We start from the raw sequence: 12,280 nt of genomic DNA, 5'->3' as shown, positions 1-12,280 counted from the left end.
TCGAGAGAGAGACAGACAGAGAGAGACAGACAGAGAGAGAGAGAGAGAGAGACATAGAGAGACAGACAGATTGACAGAGACAGTGCCAGACAGAGAAAGTGGTTATTTTGAACATATAAGTACTGATGTTCACACCGACTTCTACATAACACACAAGTAAGAACAGGCATCTATGTAGGGAGACATTTGAACAAACACACCCACACTCTTTCTCCCCGTCTCTTACTCTGCCTTTATGGCAAAACAAACTTGAACAGCAAAAGTGTCAGTACCTTTCTCCAACCATGAGCAGAAGGTCTGAAATAGTATGTGAGAGCGGCTAATTGGATCCAGACAAACGGCAGGGCAAAGCTCTCCCTCAGAGGAATGGTGTAGGATACCCTAGTAGTGTCCAGTCTGCAACAAAACCAAAATTCAATCAACAAAAATCGTATAAGAAAAAAACAAAATAAATTTTAAAAAAATACAATTAAAGAAAACTTTGACGTGAAATTGTTTAGATCTGTCTATCAACGACGTCGTCATGGAATTTTGGCGTAACAATAGAAATACACAATTAGATTCTGGTCTTCAAAAACAAGGCCACCCAGCCCAAATGGTTGTGTGATGCGTCTCAAGCGTGTTGGCGTTGACATACATGTGCTTAAGTGTCGCATCCGCTTTCAGCCTTCATCGCTGGCTAGCCAAAGCTGCATGCAGCACCGGTCGAAAAGAGAGCAGCCATCCGCGTAGGTCTCTTCTGCCGGTTAGCCTCTCACCAACAAGTCCTATGCATTGCCTCCACGTGGCGTTGGGTGGAAACTGGGAGCCCTATGCTCCCAGGCTAAAATGCAAGGGCGCGGAGGAGATTTTCTCCGTACGTGTGGTACGCAGGCCCACCCATGTGTGGATACGCCCTGGTGCCCATGAAACAAATCCCCAGGTATGGGTGAAATACCAAGACTAGACATCCCAACGGCGGAACTGGCGGAAGAGGAGAGTGAACTCCCAACGGCAGCGAAGGCGGAAGAGGACGTCTAGTCACCCATCCCAACGGTCAGACAGGCGGACGAGGAGCTTGCTCCCAACGGCTGGCTGGGCGGACGAGGATACCCCATGTTACTGCTGCTTCCACAAGCGCTGGGTAGGAACGACTCGTTAGCCAAGGTAGGCAGCATTCCTAGGAGAAGGAAAACTCTGAAGACAAACCTGGGGGGTTGGACCCATTAGCTGAAACCCCCATGTCACCCCCATGTCACATCCAACTTGCTAGGGGAACACATCCGGCAGAGGTGGCAACAGGACAGATATGCCCACAACCTGGCACCGAAGGCGAATACAACAGCAGACTGGACAGCTCAGGGCGTCAGCATGGATGCGGAAGATGCGACGGCCATCCAGAAAACGGGTAGATTGAACTCGGCAGCCCGGTAAAGCAATCAATCTAGGAGAGCGAACACTCTGATATAAAAACAAGCTGAAGTCGGATGTGCTGGGCCTGACTTGTCAGGCGCGTAACGGCAGCACAACGCATCTACGCTCACAAAAGAAAGAGCGAACGACGAAGAAGAAGAAGAAAAACAAGGCCAGCCACTCATATATATATGTATAAACACTATCAAATATTACGACTCATTAATTACCCACTGGTGAGTCAAAAACCAACAAAAACATCAACCCTACTGTAGCTTTTTCAGATGTTTGCAAACAAAAACAAAACAGATCTATGCAAAACAAAATACAGTGGAAACCCCCCCTCCTTTGTCTGTCCCTTGGTTACCCCTTCAGCCCCCCCCCCCCTTTGTCTGTCCCTTGGTTACCCCTTCAGCCCTCCCCCCCCCCCCTTTGTCTGTCCCTTGATTACCCCTTCAGCCCCCCCCCCCCTTTGTCTGTCCCTTGATTACCCCTTCAGCCCTCCCCCCCCCCTTTGTCTGTCCCTTGGTTACCCCTTCAGCCCCCCCCCCCCCCTTTGTCTGTCCCTTGGTTACCCCTTCAGCCCTCCCCCCCCCCCCCTTTGTCTGTCCCTTGGTTACCCCTTCAGCCCCCCCCCCCCCCTTTGTCTGTCCCTTGGTTACCCCTTCAGCCCCCCCCCTCCTTTGTCTGTCCCTTGGTTACCCCTTCAGCCCTCCCCCCCCCTTTGTCTGTCCCTTGGTTACCCCTTCAGCCCCCCCCCCCCTTTGTCTGTCCCTTGGTTACCCCTTCAGCCCCCCCCCCTCCTTTGTCTGTCCCTTGGTTACCCCTTCAGCCCTCCCCCCCCAAAAACTTTTACAGACATGGAAAAATAATCTGAAAAAGCAAGGTCTTAAAAGGGAGGATAGGGCGGGGATGTAGCTCAGTCGGTAGCGCGCTGGATTTGTATCCAGTTGGCCGCTGTCAGCGTGAGTTCGTCCCCACGTTCGGCGAGAGATTTATTTCTCAGAGTCAACTTTGTGTGCAGACTCTCCTCGGTGTCCGAACACCCCCGTGTGTACACGCAAGCACAAGACCAAGTGCGCACGAAAAAGATCCTGTAATCCATGTCAGAGTTCGGTGGGTTATAGAAACACGAAAATACCCAGCAGGCTTCCTCCGAAAACGGCGTATGGCTGCCTAAATGGCGGGGTAAAAAACGGTCATACACGTAAAATTCCACTCGTGCAAAAAACACGAGTGTACGTGGGAGTTTCAGCCCACGAACGCAGAAGAAGAAGAAGAAAAGGGAGGAGGTCTTAAAGGGGGCTTCCACTGTACATTACCTGTTGAATGAGTAGAAAAGAGCCGCGAGCGCACCGGCCATCCAGCTGTGGGAGAGCAGCCAGGTCATGACGAAGAGAGAAGCCACCAGCACGCCATGCAGCGCGAACACCGACTTGATGTAGAAGAACATGGGAATCCCCTGGACACAGACACACAGCAAATAAATAAGTAAACAGTATTTTGCTCTAGTGAGCGTTTGTATGTGCCCCCACGTGCCTGTGTGTGTGTGTAAGTGTGTTTGCGTGTGCGTGCATGTGTGTGTGTGCGTGCGATGGCGTCCCATCATTATGTGTAGCGATGATTTGTGATTGTAGTTGATAACGTTAGATTTATTTGAATTGTGCATTGTGTATGTGATTGTGTTGCTATTTATTTGAAGATTTTTTTAAATGTGTATTTGTTGCTGCAATGAAGATTATTACATTGAAGATTGATCGTAAGGCGCTTCGAACTATTTTAGGATTTGCGCCATATAAATACCCTTATTATTATTATTATTATTAAATAAACAGAGATGTTTTTCTGAAATGGGCCACTTGGATGTAAACCCCACAATGATCAACGGGCACAAATAGGCACAAGAATCAAATTGGGCTATTGCAACACAAAAAGTCTTGCGAGTAACAAGGAGGTTTAGAGTTTTTAATAAAATAGTCACTTCGGTGACATACTGCAGCAACACTTCACTTTGACTGTTAATTGTTTTGGGCTTGTGTGTTAATTGTGTGGTATGCGTTTTATCTGCCTCGTCTCTACTGAATGCACATAAAGAGATGTAAAAACCCACTGGACTTTGTTCAGTGGACACAAATGTGTACAAGAATCAATTTATGAAACCTTTGCACTGAAGCATGAAATACACTTAGCATCTATTGCCAGATCAAGAGAAATTCAGACAAGAAATAACACACAAAAGCTGTATGTATGAAAGGTTCCTGTGTTCTGTTTTGAAGCTACATGTACGTCACTGCAAGTTTGACAAGATTTAAATTCCAGTGGTACCTATGATGAGAGGACGCTCTTGGGACCAGCAAAACTTGTTCCTACATTGCAGGCATCTTTTTAAGCCAGGTATATTTTAGTTGAATTAACGACACATGACATGTCCTCTCATTAGAGTCAGGCCTCACATAACAGGTACCACTTATACTTTCAAAGCAGCAAAGAAAAAAGTTCATTTACGCAGCTGGTATTGCATGTATAATCTTATTTCTTTCCAGCAGCTGCTTATATCAAATCATTTTCAGTAATGCATATTCTCATTAAACCATGATATCAATACTGTAGAGACAGCAGTTTGGCAGAAAGCTCACCAGCAGTTGAGCGGGTAGAATTTTATACAGCGCAGCTAATATCACCTCCTGGTAGACGTTCATTCTTTCTAGAATGTTGATGGTGTCTGGATACTCTGTCAGCTGATCATTCATCAGATCATGAATACCTGCATGATTTAGATCAGAACAGTTATGTAACATAACTCCCTCCCTCACACTGAAATGGACAAATTCCAGAAATAACTCTGTCAGGTTTGTATGGGTTGTGGAAGAGTTGCTTTTCCTTGGAAACACTGAGGCAAGCTACACCTGACATTGTAGGGCAATTACTATAGCGAGCTGCATGTCTCCACACTTGTTGGGGATCTGTGCACTTGAGGGATGTGATCACATCATCAATGCCGACAGTCAGCTCTGATGCGCGTACTTTCAATCGAAAAGAGCGTTATATTTACCAGACAGTGCCGAAAGCACTGGGATGTCAGTCATTCGTATGATTCAAATGGCACAGATCACTAACCACATGTGGAGACACGCTGCTCACTAGTGATTGACCTACAATGTCACATGTAGCTTCCCTCAGTGTTTCCAATGAAAAGCAATTTTTCCACAGCCCATGAAAACTTGACAGAGTAATATTTCAGTTTTCACAACATCGTCTATTGGCATGAATAAAAAAAAATGCGCAGCAAAAAAGCATGAAAACACAACAATAGCATGTTCATATGAGTTCACAAATTTGTGTTGGTTGGCTGGAAACTGGAAGCAAGAAAATTAATACATGTATGACCGACACATGCACAGGATGTGAATAACAGAAATATAGTATCAACTGAGACAGAGAAAGCGTGAGAGAAAAGAGAGACAGGCAGACAGACTTAGAGTGAAGAAAATGCATAACAATAACCATAAGGCAAAAAAAAAAACGGTAACCCGACTGACCCTATTTTTTTTGCGCGACCCTAGACTTTTTTTTGGCATTTGGGGGTAAAAAAAAAAAAAATAAATCTTGGTTTTTTTGCAAAATAACTTAAAAATATGTTTTTGGGGGTAAAAATATAGAAAAATCCCAACCTACCGACCCTATTTTTTGGGCCTATGTTACCGTAAACAGACCTTTTTTTTTTTTTGCCTAAGCATAAGCAAATAAACAGACAACCTCAAACCTTACTAGTTATATACATCACCCTGGCAAAAAGAAACAAATGAAAAAAATAATGAATTTATTATAGAAACATTTTTTAAACCCAAACTATCAAACGTGAATTGAAATGTATATGTTCTGCGCGAACTTAGAATCCGGTTTCATTCTAGAATGGACCGGGTCCAGGTTGGAATTCTAACCCTGCGCAAGTACAGGGGTGCCATTCTAGAATGAAACCCTTGTTGCTGGTCCATTCTAGAATCGGCCGTGCGCAAGGTTGGAATTTGGGTCCAAGTTGGAATAGTCATTTCAGTTAGACTATCACACAGCCAAAGCCACAAATGTGGATTTTCTGTTTGTTTTTGTTTTTTGTGTGTTTGGTTGGGTTTTTTTCTCGGGTTTTTTACACTTTACTCAAAGACATCGTGAATTGGGATTGTGATGTTCTGAAAGTGATTACGATTTTGAGAGACACTCAGCACTGATCGCTACGAACGGAAATTTCCGGACTGACAGTGTTTTGCCGATCTCGCTTGTAACTTTTAATCTTATTCATATACATGAAGTTGGTCTTCTGAATTGTGAAGATATAATGTCAACTTTTTTTTAAACCTGTGACAACAGCTCTATAACTCACTCTGTCCTTCTGTTGGTCTGTCTGTCGGTTAGTCGGTCTGACCGTCTGTCTGTCTGTCTGTCAACAAAATTGTCAACAAGAAGGGCAAAGCCCATACGACTCACATGCTCGACCTTCTGCTTTACACATTTTTCCTACCAAAATACATGTGACCTTGACCCAAGGTCAAGGTCATCCAAGGTCATGCAACACAAAGCTGTTAATTCAAGACATAGGAAGTACAATGGTGCTTATTGGCTCTTTCTACCATGAGATATGGTCACTTTTAGTGGTTCACTACCTTATTTTGGTCACATTTCATAAGGGTCAAAGTGACCTTGACCTTGATCATATGTGACCAAATTGTCTCATGATGAAAGCATAACATGTGCCCCACATAATTTTTAAGTTTGAAACAGTTATCTTCCATAGTTCAGGGTCAAGGTCACTTCAAAATATGTATACAATCCAACTTTGAAGAGCTCCTGTGACCTTGACCTTGAAGCAAGGTAAACCAAACTGGTATCAAAAGATGGGGCTTACTTTGCCCTATATATCATATATAGGTGAGGTATTCAATCTCAAAAACTTCAGAGAAAATGGGAAAAATGTGAAAAATAGCTGTTTTTTAGACAACATTTATGGCCCCTGCGACCTTGACCTTGAAGCAAGGTCAAGATGCTATGTATGTTTTTTGGGGCCTTGTCGTCATACACCATCTTGCCAAATTTGGTACTGATAGACTGAATAGTGTCCAAGAAATATTCAACGTTAAAGTTTTCCGGACGGACGGACGGACGGACGACTCGGGTGAGTACATAGACTCACTTTTGCTTCGCATGTGAGTCAAAAAACCGGACATTTCCGAGAGGGAGACAGCGCTGACATTGCAAGCGGCCGCAACCGGCTCTCATCACAAAAACAACTGCCCTGCAAACAATACCGCCCTGATAGTCCCCCTTGCTATGGTCTGCCTTTGTTTATTGCGTACTCAGGAGTGTCAACTTTCTTGACAAGATCGCCAAAGGATTTTTTTCAGGGGTAGACAAATCAGCCCCATTTTATCAAAGGGAAGGTGCAGGTGGAGATAATTCAAGGGAAGACAACTCTGTCTTACCTACAAACATTACGGCCCCCTTTATTCAAGGGTTTCATTCTAGAATGGCACCACTGTACTTGCGCAGGGTTAGAATTCCAACCTGGACCCGGTCCATTCTAGAATGAAACCGGATTCTAAGTTCGCGCAGAACATATATACCCATTACCCAAAAACGTATGTCAGTAGGATTTCATTGCTTCAAACAAACCTTGTGACAAAGACGGAGCATGAACTACTTGTTTGTAGTATGAGTAGTAGAGACCAGCTTCAGTGCGAAAAGATATTTCTCGCTCTACCTCCTGCAAATACAAGAACAGAAAAATGTTCAAACAAAAAATAAACCTTGGTTAAAATTACATTCATTTGTTGATCAGAAAAAAATGGAACCCTATATTTTTGCAAAAACACAGTTAGGCAGACAGACAAAAATGCACACACATCCAATCACACTCTTCTTTCTTCAGATACAGAGGAACCCCCCTTTAAAGACTCCTAAATTTCAGACTTCTTCCCTTTTAAGACACTGTTTGCTCAGACTTTTGTTTGTAACCTCTGTAAATATAGCCCCATTATCAATCAATCAATATGAGGCTTATATCGCGCGTATTCCGTGGGTACAGTTCTAAGTGCAGGGATTTTATTTTATTTTTTTTAAAAATATTTATGCAATTTATATCGCGCACATATTCAAGGCGCAGGGATTTATTTATGCCGTGTGAGATGGATTTTTTGTACACAATACATCATGCATTCACATCGGCCAGCAGATCGCAGCCATTTCGGCGCATATCCTACTTTTCACGGCACATTATTCCAAGTCACACGGGTATTTTGGTGGACATTTTTATCTATGCCTATACAATTTTGCCAGGAAAGACCCTTTTGTCAATCGTGGGATCTTTAACGTGCACACCCCAATGTAGTGTACACGAAGGGACCTCGGTTTTTCGTCTCATCCGAAAGACTAGCACTTGAACCCACCAACTAGGTTAGGAAAGGGGGGAGAAAATTACTAACGCCCTGACCCAGGGTCGAACTCGCAACCTCTCGCTTCCGAGCGCAAGTGCGTTACCACTCGGCCACCCATTATAAGACTCCCTCCTATTTAAGACCCAATTTTCTCAAATTTTTGGAGGTCTTAAAAGGGGGGTTCCACAGTAACATACCTTGATGTTGCTAAACCACAGGTTGTTCTCATGAAATGTGTACATCAGCCAGGAGTGGTAGTAACCACAGTACGCCATGACAGCGAGGCCGGCCACCGTACTTGCCGCTCCCAGCCACAGAGGGTAAGGGTTTGAATCTGACACCTCAGCACCATTTGGTCCATCTTCCTTCCCTGAGTGGGTGACGCTCTTGCCTCTGCTTGAGGTTGTCAAGTTCTTCCGTTTTCGCACAGAACTCATCATGCTTTAAACAAAAAAACCACTTAAATACAGAAAAATAAGTCAAGAACTGTGACAAAAAGACAGTAGATGTATACATGTACATTGTACTTACACTTGCTTTAAACACAAATAAAATAGTCAAACAAAATGTAGTGTAGTCGCTGCACAAAAATATAATGATGCGTTTTTGAGAATCATTATTTCAATGCAGACAAATAACTAGTCAACAAACAATTAATTGCACATCTGTGATGTTCCAAGTCTAAAACCATGTTACAATGTATCAGCAATATGAGGCCCAGCTGATACGAGGACGTATCCCAGCACCTGCTGTTTTTTTATCCATTAATTTAACAACAATATAGATCTGTGGGTTACGAAAGGATTTGCACCTGCAAAGGACGTCCTCTCAGCATTGTTGTGATTTCAAGTTGCATTCATTATATGTACTACGTGCAGTTCCTGTGGACTAAAGATGGCAACTTAAACATTACAAAAATAAACAAACCATGCACACACAAAACCCACACAATGAAGAAATGCAACATTGCATACTTATAGGAACTCTGCAAATAAAAAAAGTTCCATTATGTTTCTGCTGTAGGTTCTCATGATATACATTGGACCAGAGACAATATAGATAGATGTATACATGTCTCTGATTGGACTGACAGCCATGCAGTGTATACGTATGTGCTTCAGATTCCAGTGAGTGTCACAGGTAATTAACTATATAAGCCTGAACCTGTTGCACTATATGTTCATTTTATACAAATGTAATTTATGTGTCCTACGCCTTAATATAAAAAGCTATATACATACCTAAACGAATACAGAATATAGCTATTATATATATATATATTCAGAAAAGCCTGAGATATTGATTTTAGACTACCTGTCCACTGCACACTGTGCATGACATATATATTATATCAAACTTTATACATGCACTTTTTTTATTTTCGACACACACATTCAAGGCTGAAAAAAGAGGGTTTTGCTCAGTGAAAGAAAAGGGGAAGATCGAAGAATGCTGAATGGGGAAGGCTGTGTATAGCCTATATATGGACCAGGCTGGTTCATTTTTTTTTGCTCTGCATGTAAACATGCAAGCAGTTGCACACACAGATCGTGCAGAACAACCCAAATTCTCTCTAAGGGGGGAAAAGGAGGAAGGGGGTGGTTGGACATTAATGTGATTAAATCGTTAAACCCTTAACAAAGCCCCAACGCTAGAAATGTTGAAAATATTGATGTGATAGTCTCTTCTGTTTGAGTTCTGCTAGTCTGCAAAGTCTGCTAGTCTGTCACTGACACAGAAAAATGCGCAATTAAAACCCATCCAGACAATTTTCATTTGTTCGAGCCGAAAAAAAAGCTCTCGTTGCTCACGGTTACAATTGCAGAATTTCAAATACATGTTCTACACGTCATCAAGGAGTTGAAGTACATCACTAGCAGTAGCAGAACTTTACACACCGCGCCATCATCTTCTGTCTAAGTCATCTCCCTTGGAAATTGGTTTTCTGCGGTGGATTCATAGAGAAATCATCACACCGAAATAATAAGTAAAGAAAGAAAGTCAGAAGCAAAGTATTTTATAGAAGTAATGTCTGATATAACATGCTTACCAACTTCAATGTGCAGAAAAGACCACCGTTGACAACTAATTGTCGTCTGCTATGCATTAGACCATGCGCATGCGTCAAGGTAATTTCCGGAAAAAAAGCAACACTTCCTGTGTGTAGAAAACACATGGCCGACCAGATAGTGTGGTGTGTGCAGATCACATAGCTCGAACGTCAGTTTCACCCCTTTCCTGTCGGTGTCTGTCATAACATAAGTACATCTGGCAAGATCTGGGATAGACGTTTAGTGAAGGTAAGTCTGTACTCCGTTAATTATGAAGACGATGTGTTTTTTCTAAGATTTGGGGTTATCCATTCTGGCTTATTTGTGGACAGATCAGAAAAAAAACCAGAATAAGAATAAGGCCTAAAAAAAAATAGGTGTGGTTACGGTAACCCGACCTACCCTATTTTTAGGGGCCGACCCTATAACTTTTTATTACATTTGTCAAAAAACACACACAAAAAACGAGTGCAGAAAACGCAATGAAAGCGAAAGCGCTCGAGTCGCACACTTATTTTCCTGTCAAGTAGGTTTAATTTGTACACATTAGAAAAAAAGTTTTAAAAAAAAAAGTGATTGCCTACCTTCCTACCCTATTTTTTTTGGCTATGTTACCGTAACCACACCTAATTTTTTTTTTTGGCCTAAGATTAAAGTGATGGCATCATGGACTCTCCACTAGAGAAGCCTTTCGTTTTGCATTCGACTCAGTATCACCGTGACATTTAGCGCCACAGTGTGATTAGGGTACGTATTTCTTTTCTCTGAAAACCCCACCTGAAAGTGAATTTATTGTAAACAGATGTCATTTGACATATTGTTTGAAATCAAGCTTGATTTATTCCATTTCCACCATTATTTTTGTGTTTGTATCCGACACCTGTTTCATATCTATAGGCAAGAATTACTAGGGCTTGCGGCTAGCTTCACGCTATGCAAGCAAGACAGCGAGAGTGTTCATGAAACCATTTGAGGACTATCTAGGCAAGAATTCAACTGGTTGATACCGAAAAGGAAGGTTGTGAGCGCTCGCCGGCAAACAGCCATGAACAGCCAATCGGATTGGCAGCTGTGCAGCCGACATTTTCTCTCGCGTAGCGAGCACCTCCAAGGCATGCTCGCCTACTCTCGCTAAATCCTAGCATTTCTTCGGCTTCGGGTGATAATACCCCCCCCCCCCCCCCCCCCAACAACAAAACGAAAAGGAAAAACACGTTACTTCCTCGCCCCACTCTTGTAAACTCTCGCCCCTGAGAAACAGGGAACTGGATTTACGATCGAAACATCGACTCAAGGGAGAGAACTGTAGTCATCCAATGCACAGGTATTGATGTCATGAATTGTTGCTGTGTGCATTCAGTCATTACTTGCATGCACTCACAAATGTAATTGTATCAATCAGTGTTGTTATAATAGTGTTATTATACTAATACACATTGTGCATTTGAGTTCACTCCCTTCTAGTTTTATGAGTTAAGCTCCATCAGAAATCCTGACTCAAACACAAAAACAAAGGTGAAAAAGATACAGTATAAGTTCACTATGAGTTATGATTTCAAACAAACATGTTAAAATAGCATGATTTAGGGACATATTAATCTTATTGGGGGGGGGGGGGGGGGAGGGGGTGGAGGGTTTAATGAAAAAGTAATACGGAATGATTATGAACATTTTCAGTGGGATATGATTGAAATATATTGAGAACTGTTAAACTCTAGAATTCAGCCCCAAGAAGTACTTCATCAAACAAAAACGAATCTTCTCTTGATGTACTATAATTGTTGTCACTTCAGTGTTTTGCTAGTAGAACGTATTATTTTTCAATTAATACCCTGGTAGCATTATGTCATTGGTGCTTTATATGTTGGCTTTGCATGTTTGTGTCAGGTGCCACAATGGGTATTACCAAAGACTACAAGCGTGTGGAACTCAGCGCAGTGTTGGGTCTGGTTGGTACTGGTCCAAACATCTTGTATCTGAAGGCTGGTGGCAAGGATGCTGGTCTTGTTGCCGTGGGTGCCAACGAACGGGTGATCATTTGGGACCTCCGCACAAAGGAATTGGTAATTTGCTGGGATTATGTTTAAAATACAAGTGTGTGTGAAAGTGAAAGAAGAATTTTCTTTGGCTGTTTACACCCCCGGTATAGGGTGTGTATAGGATTCGGTCGATGTGTTTGTTTGTTTGTTTGTTTGTGTGTGTGTTTGTGTTCGCATATAGATCTCAAGAATGAACAGACCGATCGTCACCAAACTTGGTGAACAGGTTCTATACATTCCTGAGACGGTCCTTACAAAAATTGGGACCAGTCAAACACACGGTTAGGGAGTTATTGGTGGATTAAGATTCTACAAGGACTTATAGAGGGACATATTAATGGTCAAAGGGAAATAACCTTCTCAGTTGGTGGCA

At 42.5% G+C, this 12,280-nt stretch overlaps 2 protein-coding genes across 2 annotated transcripts in view; one reads left to right on the top strand and one right to left on the bottom strand.

Moving 5' to 3' along the window:
* Positions 1 to 9,936, bottom strand: part of LOC138963070 (protein C-mannosyl-transferase DPY19L3-like) — a 37,113-nt gene extending 27,177 nt beyond the window's left edge. Inside the window, exons 1-6 of the mRNA XM_070335072.1 lie at positions 9,868 to 9,936; positions 8,015 to 8,258; positions 7,057 to 7,147; positions 4,029 to 4,156; positions 2,715 to 2,854; positions 273 to 396 (exon numbers count right to left, since the gene is read on the bottom strand). Coding sequence (XP_070191173.1) covers positions 273 to 396; positions 2,715 to 2,854; positions 4,029 to 4,156; positions 7,057 to 7,147; positions 8,015 to 8,257 — 726 coding nt within the window. The 5' untranslated portion in view covers position 8,258; positions 9,868 to 9,936. The remainder of the gene's footprint in view (positions 1 to 272; positions 397 to 2,714; positions 2,855 to 4,028; positions 4,157 to 7,056; positions 7,148 to 8,014; positions 8,259 to 9,867) is intronic.
* A 37-nt stretch (positions 9,937 to 9,973) lies between these two features.
* Positions 9,974 to 12,280, top strand: part of LOC138963069 (WD repeat-containing protein 3-like) — a 42,639-nt gene continuing 40,332 nt past the window's right edge. Inside the window, exons 1-2 of the mRNA XM_070335071.1 lie at positions 9,974 to 10,117; positions 11,756 to 11,931. Coding sequence (XP_070191172.1) covers positions 11,764 to 11,931 — 168 coding nt within the window. The 5' untranslated portion in view covers positions 9,974 to 10,117; positions 11,756 to 11,763. The remainder of the gene's footprint in view (positions 10,118 to 11,755; positions 11,932 to 12,280) is intronic.

This window comes from Littorina saxatilis, linkage group LG3 (assembly GCF_037325665.1).
Source record: "Littorina saxatilis isolate snail1 linkage group LG3, US_GU_Lsax_2.0, whole genome shotgun sequence".
Classification (NCBI taxonomy): domain Eukaryota; kingdom Metazoa; phylum Mollusca; class Gastropoda; order Littorinimorpha; family Littorinidae; genus Littorina; species Littorina saxatilis.
This window is presented reverse-complemented; position numbering and strand designations above follow the sequence as displayed.